Genomic DNA, 14035 nt, shown 5'->3' with positions numbered 1-14035 from the left:
CTGTGTCCCAGTCTCCTCATAGTAAAAATGACGCGGAAATGAACTTCAATCAATTATTAAACCTAATGTGAGGAAGTGCGACTAAACGCAGTCAAAAAATGTCGATTGTTTTCATTGCATTTTCGTTGGTGGCCATTTGTTTTCCAGCCAGAGTGCTTTCTTACAGCAATGCGTCTATTCCAGTGGTCATTTGGCATGGAATGGGTCGGTACTCTTGTAGTTGCAAGCAATTTTAGAGTAAGATTCGTAATTGACATAATATCTTTATAAAGGTGACAGTTGTTGCAATCCCTTAAGTATGGGATCAATAAAAGACATGGTGGAAGATTTAATCCCTGGAATTTACGTCCGATCTTTAATGATTGGAAGCAGCATCATAGAGGTTGCTCAATTTTTTCTTAATATCGTTGTTCGTATCGACTTTCCATTTATCATCATGTGTGAAATTTGGTGAAGAAGAGAAAGTATTTATTAATTATCACACATTCCAATAAATTATTTCTTATTCAAGGATACTATTAATGGTTTCCTCATGAATGCTAATAAACAGGTTGGTTAGCATAATACAAAAATATTTCATTGCATCAATTGAGAATGTCGACATGATCGTATAAGTTTTCATTCTATAGATTGACATAGTTTGTAAAAAGTTGTCATCAGACGAGAAACTGAAGGATGGTTATAATGCCATGGGGTTCTCTCAAGGAGGACAATTTTTGTAAGAGTCATTCCATGCTTTAAATGATATTTTCTCCAAAGGAGTCAGTATTGATTGTATTTTTGTAGCCGTGCTCTAGCTCAACGATGTCCTTCACCTCCAATGAAAAATTTGATCAGTTTTGGTGGACAACACCAAGGTACAACTGACACCATAATGTCTTATGAAATTGCTATATTTTTTATGAAAGTATTTTGTTAATGTTGAAAACTAATTTTTTTTCACAGGTGTGTTTGGCTTTCCTCACTGTCCAGGAGAAAATTTTACTCTCTGTGAGTATGTAAGAAAATTGTTGGACTTAGGTGTTTATATCAGGTATGCTTATAATCATGTTTGGTAGTGGAAGTAATCATTAAATTTGCATCAATGTGTGTTTGTGTCTTGCGTTTTATCTACTGACAGACTCTTCTTGGCATCCATCTTCTGTGTTTATAATCCATTCTATTCAAAATGACTCTGTATATTAACATAAAGCTGGTGTAAACTTTTTTAGCATTTCATCCTTTTCTTTCATTTAGGTCTTTTACATTTAATTCCCTTATGTTCTTCTTTGAACAATTTTTTACCAGGAGTAATGCCATACATCTCTTTAGTTAGAATGATTTCATCCAAAAACATTGATGTGTAAATTGAAAACTGAAAGTGAATTTTAATGTTAATTAAATTAGTCATGTGACATTTAATGTACTTTGTTTGCATAATATGTGCATTTACTCAAAATATTAATTTTTTCTTTCAGCTGGGTACAGAACAAGTAAGTGCTGATTGATTGACATAAATTGTTCATAGTCATGACTGCATTAAAGCAGTGTGCAAATTAACGGTGTGCAATGAGCAATTTGCACATCGTTTTAGCTAAAATGAAAACAATTGCACATCACTTTTTCAAACGATGTGCAAAAATCATCAGTTTTAACGAAAAACACTGTCGTAAATCATATGAATTTGTTTACATTTAAAAATATTAATTTAGCAATTAGCGCTATATAATAAATAACGTAATATCGATTTGCTTATGCCTCTAAAGAAACACTTTTGTCAAAAAAAATTGCACATCGTTTTTTCTGAACTAATTCGCACAATGCATTAAATGTAGATTTGTTTTTGTTTAGTTTAGTTCAAGCAGAATACTGGCATGATCCATTAAAGGAAGAAGAATACAAAACAAAGAGTGTCTTTCTTGCAGATATAAACCAAGAAAGGGTAACATTTTCTTTTTCATTTTAGTTGTTTCATTTTCGTTTCTCAACTTCATTGCAAAGTAGTAGACATTGACAATTTGATGAATTATGTCAATTGTTGTTGTAAGGTAAAAAATAAAGCATACAAGGAAAATCTTATGAAACTTAAGAACTTTGTGATGGTGAAGTTTGCCAAAGATACAATGGTGATTCCAAAAGAATCTGAGGTGAAAATTTAGAAGTTTTGGACAAGATTGGTATAAGTTTCTTGGTTTTATGATTTTATTTTTTTTAGTGGTTTGGTTATTATAAACCTGGTCAGGACAAAGATCTGTTTACACTACAAGAAAGCCCATTATACCAAGAGGTACAACAGTATTTTTAAGAGATAAAGACATTTATATAAATATTATTTTTGTTACTAAAGTGCAGTGTGCGAATTAGTTCAGAAAAAACGATGTGGAATTTTTTTGACAAAAGTGTTTCTTTAGAGGCATAATCAAATCGATATTATGTTAATTATTATATAGCACTAATTACTAAATTAATATTTTTAAACGTGAACAAATTCATATGATTTACGACAGTGTTTTTCATTAAAACCACTGATTTTTGCACATCCTCTGAAAATGTGATGTGCAATTGTTTTCATTTTAGCTAAAACGATGTGCAAATTGCACATTGCACACCGTTAATTCGCACACTGCTATAGTGTGAACAAATAAAAACAAAATGAAGACTAAAAATGTGTTTCTTATCCCAATAACGCACTATAATTATGATATCATATTTAACAGCAATGTTTTGGTGGGGGAAAGGGGGGCTTCTATTAGAAAGAGGTGTCAAATAAAACTTATGCTACAAGTGGGGTCAGTGTTTGTTTACTAGATATTTGTAACATGTTTATTGGATTATTTACAGTATGTATTCATTGTTTTAAGGATTGGCTTGGGTTAAAAGAAATGGACGAGGCTGGAAAACTCCATTTCCTTGAAGCTGATGGTGATCATTTGCAATTCTCAAAGGAATTTTTTGAAAAAAAGATTCTGCCATTTTTAAAATGAGGTAGTAAGCATAAATTCCAACTTCATCACAATACTTTTAGTGATAATGTGTTGATCTTGGGGTAGAATAATTAAGGGATGGTATGATAGTGATTAATTTATTCCAAACAATTACATCTTTCTATAAAGGTATCAAATATTGCTCAGTACATACATTTTACTAAAAGAGCACAGTTATGTCAATTGACTGTAATCATAAAATTTTCATATCCATTATATTTTACAACATGAGACATTACTCATGAGTTAAATCTTGGTATTTTGCAAAGTACTGACAGTAAAATATACAGCAAACATAGAACTGACACTACAGCATATAAAATAAGATAAAAAAATCTTTGAGGTAATTTCAATATTGTGTAATGGAAAGAACCATTTTCTTCTAGATAGAAAAAAAAACAAGCCATAAATATTTAAATTTTAAGAACAGCAACCACAGACAACAGAAAGTATATACCCAGTATAACAACACCAATTCCCATATGAATGCTACCCATTCTGTAACTGCAAGTGGGTTGAACATATTCTTCTGTAGAAAATATTCCAGTTTTATACATTCTGTATTTAGCCTGAAAATAAAATTCCCAATGTAAAATCCCCGATTTCCAATTGTGACATATATTTTTTGATATTTTATAAAATCCTGCCTTGTGATCATGACCAGAAAATATAGCTTTTGGTTTGATGTTATTCATTACCTGAAAATATCAAATATTGAATATTTTCACTATTATAAAATTTTGTTAATGTACCAGTTATGTATGTATCACCTTCACTGCAAAATATGCATCCCAGTAGCGTAAAGGGAGATGACTGAAAACCAAAGTGTGTTTATTTTTGTCAAGTTTTCTCAAAGCAGTTGCCATGAATGTGTTAAGACTTTCCATTGCATTCTTCTCATGTTGCGAAGTAAATTCATATCGTAGAAAACCGAGTGTATTCACCTTAACATTAAATGTACCAATCAAAACAATGTTTCACAGAATATAAGACAAACTTGTCTAATTACTTTAAAAAATTGCCAATTCTTGACAGTAACAATCTCATTTACTGGACCAAAGTATTTTTCATGCCTTTTTAGTTTGTGAATGTCAATTGGTTCATCTTCTCCACCAACATCATTATCTCCAGCTAATAAAATCCTTGTGGATGGATCGACATCATAGATATCTTTAAACCATTCCTAAAAACACATTTTCTTTTTCTTTAAACTGCCATGCACATGAACTAAAATATGTGTAACTAACTTCATATTGAAAAAATTCTTCGTCCGAGGCTACGTATCCTTCATCCAACAAATCTCCTTGAAAGTAAAAATAAAATATTGAAGAATCTGTTATAAAAACTGCTAATTTAATGAGTTTACAGAAATTGTCATAACAGCAAACTAGTAGCACTTTTTCATGATATATTTCTCTTACTGAGGAATACAAATGATTACCTAAAATGACAACAACATCTGGTTGATATTGGCTCATCATATGAAAATGTCTTCTTCAGGTATCGACAAGCATCCCATCTCGTGATATAACCAATAACTCCAGATTTTTCATTCTTAAAACCCTAAATAACAAACTCAAAATAAACATACACTGTATAAAACTTAACTAAGAAAGCTTGGGTTACCTGTATCTGAGGATCTGACAAAATTAGCAGTTTCAAGTCAGTTGGTGATTTTTTCAAAGGAATATTCCAAGATAATGAGAAAAGGAAGTAAATAAGGTATTCCCCTAGCATAAGCACTCCGATCACAACAAACACCATCAAATGTAATCTCCAATATTTCCATCTTTTTCTTGAAGAAAACATGCACAAGGCTTGTTGTATATCTGTAAAAATGTTGATTATAAGAACTCTTCTGCAGTCAGTACAATGCTGTACACTGTGAATGGGCTGACCTTAAAAAGAAAACCTATATTTCGTGATATATTGATGAAAGCTTTTCAGATGGAAGTTGGACTTCCTGCTTTTTATTTTAAAGTAAACGATGAATACAAATGAAAATTGGACCTGAAACCACAACTGCATTGATTGACAGCGTGTTTGTAAAGGTGAACTCAATTCCATCATGCAAATCCATCACACGTTTCATATTACATATAAGAAATTGATGAATATTATTATTTTGGGAAAAAACACTGACCTGAAAGCGTTAATGTTTCAAATCCTAAATAAATAGTTCTTTCGGTCCAGTTTCAAACGACATTAGTAACTTAATTGTCGGTTTATGCAATTTTTGTATATTATCGTAAGAACTTCACAAATTTTGCATAATTTATGTCAATGCATAATTAACAAGAAAGATTCTCGCTTGTATGTGATTTTTCGATTCTTTTTTGGAATGTCAGATTTCATTAGGTATATTAATAAATTCTGTCTTTCTTCTTTATAAAAACGAGAGTATTCATACACTAGCTTTAATTTTTAAATCATAAAAAAAACATTGAAAAAAAGATAATTAAGCGGCTTTAAAGCCATTGTTATGTGTGTTATTATGCTCACGTTCTTCAATTAGAATCAACTCGTAAAATATAATGAACCCTAAAAAAGTGGTAACATGTTTTGACTTCTTGATGAATTCACATTTTATTCCATACGATTGTTATGTTTGGTATTTGCACACGTATTAACACAATTCTAATAAAATTCTTCTTTAATTAGTTGCATAATTATAAAACTGACGACAAAAAGTTTCAGTTCAACAATAACACAATTAAGATGAGGTGGGAAATTGTACCGGAAGTGATGGTGAGGTTTTCATCACGTGACCAAATATTCAAGCAGCAACAATATGTCTGTGATAGAATGTGAATAGATTTTATAATAAATCTGATGGAGGAGGAAGCAAGTAATGGTTATGTAACGCAAAAAAACTCGCGTGAAAGGGCAATAAGCGAACCAAATATGCTCACCGTAAATACTGTTGGCCAATTTCATTCTCCTAGAGGCTCAGATAGCGCAGCAACGGCCACGCCACCAACTTCCCGAAAGGCGAAAATCGCAGCAAGTATTGGGAAATTTTTCCGTCCTTGGAAGTGGAAAAGAAAGAAAAAAAGTGATAAATTTATCCAAACCTCGGAAGGTATAATACAACAATCTCGTTACTAAATACATAAAAATATGCATTTGTTTCGTAATTGCATTCGCTTTCGTTACTTCCGATTGTCATTCGCTTGTACGAGAATTTTAACTATCTTTTACTCGCTGATATTGAATATCAACTAAAGAATTATGAAACATGCAAGGTCATGAGAGTCATTCTTAGGTCTTAATCTGAGAAGGTTCTGTGTTGACTGAACTCATTGGTTTTAATGAAGTAGGAAAATAATCTGACATCGCTTTCTTGTGCCAGAGGTGTGCTGAAGGGGATTTTGTCAATATCAGGATGTAAAACCATCAAAATATTTCTTTCGCTGCGTACCAAACCGTAATTTTCCTTGGAAAGACGTTAGAAAATTCATGATAAATTATTAACGCACTAGTGATGTTGTGTTCTTAATTGTTAGTGCTTCAACCTTGTGTGAAATTTAAATAAGCATTTTTTTCTTTTAATTATGAAACCTCAAACTTCTAGATTTTTCTTTTTTTCAAATTGCATGTTTATTTTCTTGATGATTTGCGAATAATATACATACATATTATGTATGTTTTGATCATTTAGAAAGTCTTTTATTATTTCCCCACTAAACAAATCTTTGCTGTCAAATTGACCAAACAAGTCCATCGTGAAATTAAACAGACTTTCTCCCATTTGCTATCTTTATTCAGAATATCTTCTTGTGTTTGTAGCACTTGAAAGAAAGTTATCAACAAGAAAAGCTAGAGAGGAACTTGTGGAAAAGGGGATCCTTCCTAAACCTCATTTTGGTACGTCAGTTTATTGACATTCATTATTATTTATGTCAAACTTTCACCCCACCCCACAAGAGCTTGAAGGGGCGAGCATACTTGTGAAAAAATAAAAAATGCATTCTGTAGGTTGATATCGCAATGTAGCTTTCAGGCTAGAAAATTGGACAGTAAAAATATAAGTTAATGACTCTGAAGATGACTACCGCTAAGGTTGTCGAAACGTCAGTCAACAACAACAAAAACAGTCCTTCTCAGGACTATACCAACCTGGACGATCTACATTTACAAACATATAAGTTATCTATTACGTCAGTAATTAATTTAATTATATAAACAACGTACAGTTTCGTTTCTCTTTGTTTACTTATGAATTTGAGCCAAGTAGCATCCTTAATAATCCAAAAATACACTTTAAGTAGTGACTTGCAAAATTAACCAGCCATTAGTAGATACATATTTGAGTTATAAAATAACCAAAGCCATACCTAAAATAACCATGGAGTTTGAAGCCATACCTCAAGACTGGAGATGGAGCTGAGAAACCCTTGGCTACATTTTGTCAGCACAACAGTCCACTCTTCCAGAGAAGTCTATCTATATTCTTTCTCTCGGATAAGCCTACCTAAACTTGGCTTCGAAGTCTTTGAAAAACAGAACTCATGTGACTCGTTAGTGTGTAATGCTTGTTGTTATTTTGTAGTTGAAGTAGCAGAACCTGATGATGAAAAATGCAACGGTGAACTCAATATGGACTCGAGGTTATATATTTTTTTGTTTAACTTGTGGATGGATTGCTTTTATTACCTTCAATCAATTGAATGTTGGTGAAACCCAAATGATTTTGCTTTCAACAAAGATTACAATTTTGACAGAGTGAAAAATTAAATAAACATGTTTATTCATCATCATCATCATCATCATCATCAGCCTGTCACGCCACTGCTGGCGGATGGCCTCCACATCTTTCTTCACTCTTCACGGTCTTGGGCTCTCTGGGTCCACATGCTGCCCGCCCTCTGCTTGATGTCATCTCTCCATCTCCTTTTTGGTCTTCCCTTGCCTCTTTTCTTGTCCCACGGGGTCCATTCAGTTGTTTTCTTTGCCCATTCATGATTTTTCATTCGGGCTAGATGTCCTGCCCACTTTCCTTTGGCCTCATTAACTTTCTCAATGACATCTTTCACCTTTGTTCTTGCTCTCAGGTCTTCATTCCGGATCTTATCTCTCCTCGTGACACTGAGCATTGATCTTTCCATGCTCCTATGGGTGATTGCCAGTTTCTCTCTTTGATGGTTGGTAAGTGCCCACGTCTCTGCTCCATAAGTCATTGCTGGTAGTATGACAGTGTCCATGATCTTCCTTTTGAGACACATGGGCATTCTTTGATCTCTCATGAACATGCTGTACTGTCCAAATCTCATCCAAGCTGATGTTATTCTCTATTACTTCATTTAAGTAGAGCTGTTCAGGCCTATCATGAAGTTAGTGATGAAGATCCAGATTATGATAATATTTGCTCTACTGACAATGACAATAATTCAGAGAATGATGAAGAGGAACAAATAGATAATTTGATGAACATTTCTCAAATGGGAATGTTGAGGAGATTTGGAAGAAAGAAACATCATACCAGGTGAGAATATTGTGTAATTTAGGCTTCTCTTATTTTCCCTTTCAAAAGAAAACAAACACAACATTATTGTGTGAAGGAAGGGGATTTTGTGTAATATATTTATATAGTAGTGCCAGTCCTCGTCAAAGAGTTTTTAATAGAGGTATAAACAGGGGGGTGAAGTTTTGAAATAGGTAAAACTCAAGGGGGGGTTGTGAAATTTTGAAATCAAGTACTCAAAGAGGTGAAATTTTAAATAGGCAGTACTCAAGGGGAGGTTTGAAATAGGCAGTACTCAGGGGGGGTGGAATAGGCAGTACTCAAGGGGAGGTGGAGTGAAATAGGCAGTACTCAAGGGGAGGTGAAATTTTGAAATGGCAGTACTCAAGGGGAGGTTTTGAAATAGGCAGTACTCAAGGGGGAGGTGAAATTTTGAAATAGGCAGTACTCAAGGGGAGGTTTTGAAATAGGCAGTACTCAAGGGGAGGTGAAATTGAAATAGGCAGTACTCAAGGGGGGGAGGTGAAATTTCGAAATAGGCAGTACTCAAGGGGGGGAGGTGAAATTTTGAAATAGGCAATACTGGGGGGATGGTGAATCGAAAAACCCCATTTTAGACTTTTACAACTAGACATCGTTTATCAGATACGAGAACGTTACTTCTTTTGTATCCTTTAGATAGTTTTTAAACCACAACACCTACGTCGTAGGCAACAGTTTGAGTATCGCCTGATTTATTTTCACTCCTACTGCGCTGGTTGCGGGGGAAGACGGGAAATTCTTCTAAAAAAAAACTACTTTTCAAATCGAGATGTTGATGATAAAAGGCAAAGCGGATATTTCAATTAACACAAACCGTTTGTTGATAAGCTTGTTCTATTTTTGCTTATTGTATTTCTTCTACTTTGCGGTTTTCTTACTGAGTGAGTAACACTCATTACAAACTTCCATGTTATCAACGCTAGCTCTATATTACCGAGAATTCAATTGTACATATTCGAGAATATTTTTTCGTTTTCATGGCACCGATTTGCACGTGCGACCCTAGATTATGAACTAAGAGATGGCGTCATCAATTATCGGCAACCAATGAGAGTGCTTCATTATAAAATACATGTTTTGTCGAGATTGAATAACGAAGTGAGTTTAATCGTGTTCATCAAATGTCCGTTTGATGATTCGTCGTTCGACCAGATGTTCTTAGCCCACATATTGCGATCATTTCATATGAAAGCATAAACAACTATATTTTAAGATCAGTATTTGCTCTTAATCATTTTACTGAACATCGTCGTACCTCCTCCATCATCATGATTGTGCATTCTGTCGTTCGTCGCTCATTTCGTAAATTGAGACACGTTTTACGATATCTTCCCAGAGTTTGTAAGTACTAAAATACCAGCATTAGCTTGTATTTTTGTTTAAACTTTTGCAAAAGTTTCTTCAGTCTGTTTTCGTAACTTTTCTGTAACGGTCATTACATTTTGAATTGAAATGAAAACTTTTATAGCCGATTCATGATTTTGCTTGATGTAGGTTGGATTAAGCGTTTTTTCATCGACTTCCATTTTTTATGGATTGACTGATAGTCTATAGAAGTCGACGATTGCTTTGGGTTTTGTTAAAATTTTGTCGTTCGCCTATTTCAACTATCTTCAGTGTGAAAAATGGTTAAATTTCTCAAGCAAAAGTTTTCGTTATTTTTATACTTTCTCCATCCTGCTGCATATACAGTAATCTTACTTTGTTTTGGCCATGTGTCAGCATTACGTACAGCTGGCGTTTATAATTTATCTTTAGTCTTGCGCAACAGACAATTATGTGGACGACATTGACCTTCAAATTTTAGTTCTTCGTTGAAACTTTAAAATCCTGTTGTAAAATTCGTTTGTATCTAATGAATTTTGTACGAAAGAACTAAAGATTTGTTTTTCTCATTTAAACACGAGGAAAATTTAGTATATGTTGTTCTTTTGTTATCTTTTGAAAATACTGGTTTATTATTAGCCACCGTCAATTGCACAAACATCTACTCTTTTTCATTGTGTGTGTGATGAATATTTAAAGTCAAAAATAATTATTTTTGTAAAGATAACAACATCTTCCGCATGAAAAGTGAACTTCTCCATCCTTTGTCGTCATTTTGTAGCATTTTCCTTTAATTCATGTTTTCATCTTATTTTTATTTGTTTCGTTTTCTCCGTCCACGAAAGGTTTTCTTTGCAATGTTTCTATTTCAAACCCGACCTTTTGTTAATGTGTTTTTTTAGCCAAAAGTGAAGAGGAACTACATGAAAAGAGAGATTACATCGGAAGCCAGTTGACAAGGTATAATTTTATTTACTAAATTTGTGGAGGAACCGGTCACTTACTCCATGTAGTTCAATTCCTTTATGAAATGCATGATATAATCTGATGAAATACTTGTTTGTACATTGTAGTACACAATGTGTTTCGCAAGTATTAGCGTGTACTTGTTAGTACGTGATCTATTTGCATTACGTGTGATGTTACAAGGCGTCAATCATTTATGAGTTTACTTCTACCTGCAAAATATAGTTTAGTAAACATTTGCATAACTTTTTTTTCTTCATACCCGTTCTTGTGTTCAATTGTTTACCTTACGCACAATTGTGACATGGATATTTCATTGTAGAGAATTCTTTGTGTTTCTCTTGTATTGTGATTGTATGGTTTATGTTGGATAACTTCTGAATTTTTATGGTCGTTCTTCGGACGGCGTTTAAAAGAACGTTGCCTTCTTGAAAGTTTTCCTTTCTTCGTTAGATTAAAACTGTTCTATCAACTCATGGGCTTTATTCATTTTTAAGTCATACATTGGCGTTTTGGTTGAATTTTTCCGATTCTATTTTGGTCGATATGGAAAAGAGTAGTTATTTATATTTCTATTTCTGAATGGTTAATTGCTAGTTCAAACATGTTGTGTCTGATTGGTCTATGTCCTTGGACTGTATCAATGTTCTTGATGTGTCACGCTGATATCAGCGTTGTATGAAGGGTGATTGTAAGCTGCACATGGTGGAAATAGTATTTATTATTATATTTCTATTGAACGACAAGACGCTGTATTTCTGGGGAATAGTTAAGGACACATGTAGATCGTAGTGTATTCGTAGTGTATTCATAAGGACACATGTAGATGGTACCGAAAGACGTTTCCTTGACGTCTTTGTTGATTCACGTTCATTTACAAGTGTTGAAAAGTCGTACTTATCAAACGTGCTATTCCTGTTTTCTGTAAATATCGTGAACGAAATGCATTTGTTTGACATGTTTGTTGATGTCTTTTATCGTTTTCTCATCGTAATGATTTGTGTTATCAAGCAAGCTATTTCCATTCCTTCTGTTATTGAAAACATCGTGAAAACTTTTGAAGTGTTCGCTTATTTAATAACTTTTGAAACAGTCGACATAATGTAAGGTGTTACGATATTGAATGGAGCAATTTTTGTGGTACGAATAAGGGATTAATTGGGATAGGTATGGGTATGGGTGTGGGTATAGGATGTACCTTATGTAGAGTGAACAGCTTTATAAAATTAGTCTTGTTCTGTCGTAATCATTTGTTATTACAGTAATTACTGTTATTTCATAACGTTTATTGAGTTGTTCTAAACTGTTTATTTTTAGACGGCTAAGTCTTCGTCCTTCGATAGAAGAGTTAAAAGCGAGGGGAATTATAAAAAGTTAGTCTGTTTATTTTTATTAAAACTTGTTGGATTATTTAAACATTTTTCATTGTGCCTGTTTTTGAACCTTTGCAGATGCCTCAGCAGCAGAAATTGAACAAGATATTCAACAAAAAAAGAAATTATTAAATAAAAAAGTAAGGAAATCATTGGTCTAGACAGACAGTTGACCCCTCTCCCCGTCTGTTAGATCACGTGATCGCATCATGTTCCCCGTATGTTTGATGTTGTGTCATCGTTTTAGTTAAGTCGCCGTCCAACAGTGAAGGAGTTGAGAGAGAAGAACATCTTGGTGCAATTTAATGATTACGTTGATGTTTATGAAGTACAAGAATACGATAGAAAGTGTGTACAGATGATGATTTCTCCCTAAAAATATCCTCCATAATCCCCCTTAATCCCATGAATGTTGCTTATGTACTGCAGTATCATACAAAGTCGCGTCTTGACTCAACATTTTTTGTTCATAGAGCAGACAAACCGTGGACGCGTCTAACGCCTCAAGATAAGGTAAATAATTATTCCCGTCTCTTTTTTTCTTTCGTAAAAGAACACTTTACACAAATACAGTAACAGGATACAACATTTCTAAGTACATATCCAATGACTGTTTTCTAAGGTCTTGATTCTATTTATACTGTTGTTCAGTCCCAGTACTCTGTGACGTTGAATGCATTCATAGTTTAAATGAGGTTATGCTACAGTAACCGAGGTTAATATCGTAGGAACGGCGCGCGCAGACTGGAAACAAGTATCACATATCGCATGCTATATGCTCGGACATAGCATTAGGTCATCATTATCGACATATTGCGTTGGAGTACAGAACAAAAATTTTTTTCATTTTCTTTCCACCAACTTGATTCCGTGCGATAAGGTGTACGGGGGTTGTTCAGGCTCTCAATGATTGGGATCACTTACGACCCTGAACTCCAAGTTTGTCAAATACTGGCCGCAACCCCCCGTCTGCACCTCACCTTCCACACACGTAAGTACATTTAGTGACAACCAATACTAACTTTTTTACTATGTGATATTTTAGGCGGCCATTCGTAAAGAGCTGAACGACTTTAAAAGCAATGAAATGGAAGTGCATGAACAAAGCAAACATTACACAAGGTATAAAATGCTCGAGATAAGTAGATTAATTGATTGACCTTTAGTTTTAAAGAATATTAAAGTCCGGAATGGAATGTTGTAATGCATAAATAAAAAGGGAAATTGAAAATGATTTGACCTGATTGCTGGTAAATCTTCGTTCATCTTTGTCTTTCAGATTTCATCGTCCATGATTTGACTAACGTTAATGACTGGCAGCAGAGCACTTTCCACGTCGTTCGTCAACGTTTTCCCGCTGACCATAAATATTACTGGCTTCATCTTCAGTACTCGTGATAAAGTATATGTATGAACGAGCTTTTTGGTGCTTTTAAATCGGCCGGAACCGATCTCCCTTAGTTGGATATTGTTGACTATTGTAAATAAACGTCATTAATATTTTAATGTTCAAGTCTATATTTTACACTTATGAATATTTTTGGGTTTGGTAACAATCTATTTTGGAGCGATTACGTCGACAGCCGACACTGACACTCAAATGAACTGATAGAGAGATTATATAATTTGTCTGAATACATAAAAGCCTTGTCACTAAGATATGTTGAATTTTTTACATTATATACAAATATATATATATGATATCACACTGTCTATTATTTTGACTCAGTGAAAGAAATGCATGAGCCAATAATCATTAAAGTATCGAAACAGAAATCGGAAACCATTATCCTATTTTTTTGGAAAGTATGCAGATTGGTAGAACGTCACGTGCTTGCTTTTCAGTAACTATAAGTGATTACGTCATCTACTTCCCAATGCTACGTCATGTAACACACCTA

At 33.8% G+C, this 14035-nt stretch overlaps 3 protein-coding genes across 5 annotated transcripts; 2 read left to right on the top strand and 1 right to left on the bottom strand.

The window, feature by feature from the left end:
* The first annotated feature begins 31 nt into the window (after positions 1-31).
* Positions 32-4308, top strand: LOC124443885 (palmitoyl-protein thioesterase 1-like). Its single transcript, XM_046994430.1, has 12 exons — positions 32-204; positions 273-382; positions 512-550; positions 630-718; positions 787-857; positions 946-1033; positions 1458-1472; positions 1831-1921; positions 2028-2126; positions 2195-2266; positions 2841-2964; positions 4045-4308. Exons 1-11 carry the CDS (start codon positions 99-101, stop codon positions 2961-2963), a joined length of 903 nt encoding a protein of 300 aa, XP_046850386.1. The 5' UTR covers positions 32-98; the 3' UTR covers position 2964; positions 4045-4308.
* On the bottom strand, positions 3046-5272 carry LOC124443903 (metallophosphoesterase 1 homolog). 3 transcript variants are annotated; one of them, XM_046994466.1, is made up of 9 exons: positions 5107-5269; positions 4590-4861; positions 4405-4526; positions 4211-4266; positions 3973-4146; positions 3734-3907; positions 3611-3661; positions 3421-3532; positions 3046-3345 (listed from the first exon to the last, which is right to left on the bottom strand). In XM_046994466.1, exons 3-9 carry the CDS (start codon positions 4442-4444, stop codon positions 3203-3205), a joined length of 750 nt encoding a protein of 249 aa, XP_046850422.1. In that variant the 5' UTR covers positions 4445-4526; positions 4590-4861; positions 5107-5269; the 3' UTR covers positions 3046-3202. The 3 variants fall into 3 exon arrangements, with proteins under 3 accessions (XP_046850422.1, XP_046850411.1, XP_046850417.1); XM_046994455.1 differs by having other exon boundaries at positions 3421-3661; positions 5107-5272; XM_046994461.1 differs by having other exon boundaries at positions 3421-3661; positions 4590-4792; positions 5107-5272.
* A 451-nt stretch (positions 5273-5723) lies between these two features.
* Positions 5724-13840, top strand: LOC124443114 (phosphatase and actin regulator 1-like). Its single transcript, XM_046993674.1, has 12 exons — positions 5724-6045; positions 6753-6830; positions 7516-7573; positions 8272-8375; positions 8419-8448; positions 10698-10755; positions 12079-12134; positions 12213-12274; positions 12382-12482; positions 12608-12647; positions 13180-13256; positions 13414-13840. Exons 1-12 carry the CDS (start codon positions 5796-5798, stop codon positions 13427-13429), a joined length of 930 nt encoding a protein of 309 aa, XP_046849630.1. The 5' UTR covers positions 5724-5795; the 3' UTR covers positions 13430-13840.
* Positions 13841-14035: the final 195 nt, after the last annotated feature.

Source organism: Xenia sp. Carnegie-2017, unplaced genomic scaffold, assembly GCF_021976095.1.
Source record: "Xenia sp. Carnegie-2017 unplaced genomic scaffold, XeniaSp_v1 HiC_scaffold_1, whole genome shotgun sequence".
Lineage (NCBI taxonomy): Eukaryota > Metazoa > Cnidaria > Anthozoa > Malacalcyonacea > Xeniidae > Xenia > Xenia sp. Carnegie-2017.
Note: the sequence above shows the minus strand (reverse complement) of the source record. Positions and strands in the feature narration are given on the sequence as shown.

Excerpts from the sequence above, each read along its gene's own strand:
- LOC124443903 (XM_046994455.1), bottom strand. The coding sequence starts at position 4,444 with ATGATGAGCCAATATCAACCAGATGTTGTTGTCATTTTAG. Across the intron at positions 4,267-4,404 it reads AGATGTTGTTGTCATTTTAG|GAGATTTGTTGGATGAAGGA; the intron begins GTAATCATTTGT and ends TTTACTTTCAAG. Across the intron at positions 4,147-4,210 it reads AAGAATTTTTTCAATATGAA|GAATGGTTTAAAGATATCTA; the intron begins GTTAGTTACACA and ends ATGTGTTTTTAG.
- LOC124443885 (XM_046994430.1), top strand. The coding sequence starts at position 99 with ATGTCGATTGTTTTCATTGCATTTTCGTTGGTGGCCATTTGTTTTCCA. Across the intron at positions 551-629 it reads TCATGAATGCTAATAAACAG|ATTGACATAGTTTGTAAAAA; the intron begins GTTGGTTAGCAT and ends TTCATTCTATAG. Across the intron at positions 2,127-2,194 it reads TGATTCCAAAAGAATCTGAG|TGGTTTGGTTATTATAAACC; the intron begins GTGAAAATTTAG and ends TATTTTTTTTAG.
- LOC124443114 (XM_046993674.1), top strand. The coding sequence starts at position 5,796 with ATGGAGGAGGAAGCAAGTAATGGTTATGTAACGCAAAAAAACTCGCGT. Across the intron at positions 8,449-10,697 it reads AGAAAGAAACATCATACCAG|CCAAAAGTGAAGAGGAACTA; the intron begins GTGAGAATATTG and ends GTGTTTTTTTAG. Across the intron at positions 12,135-12,212 it reads AGCGAGGGGAATTATAAAAA|ATGCCTCAGCAGCAGAAATT; the intron begins GTTAGTCTGTTT and ends GAACCTTTGCAG.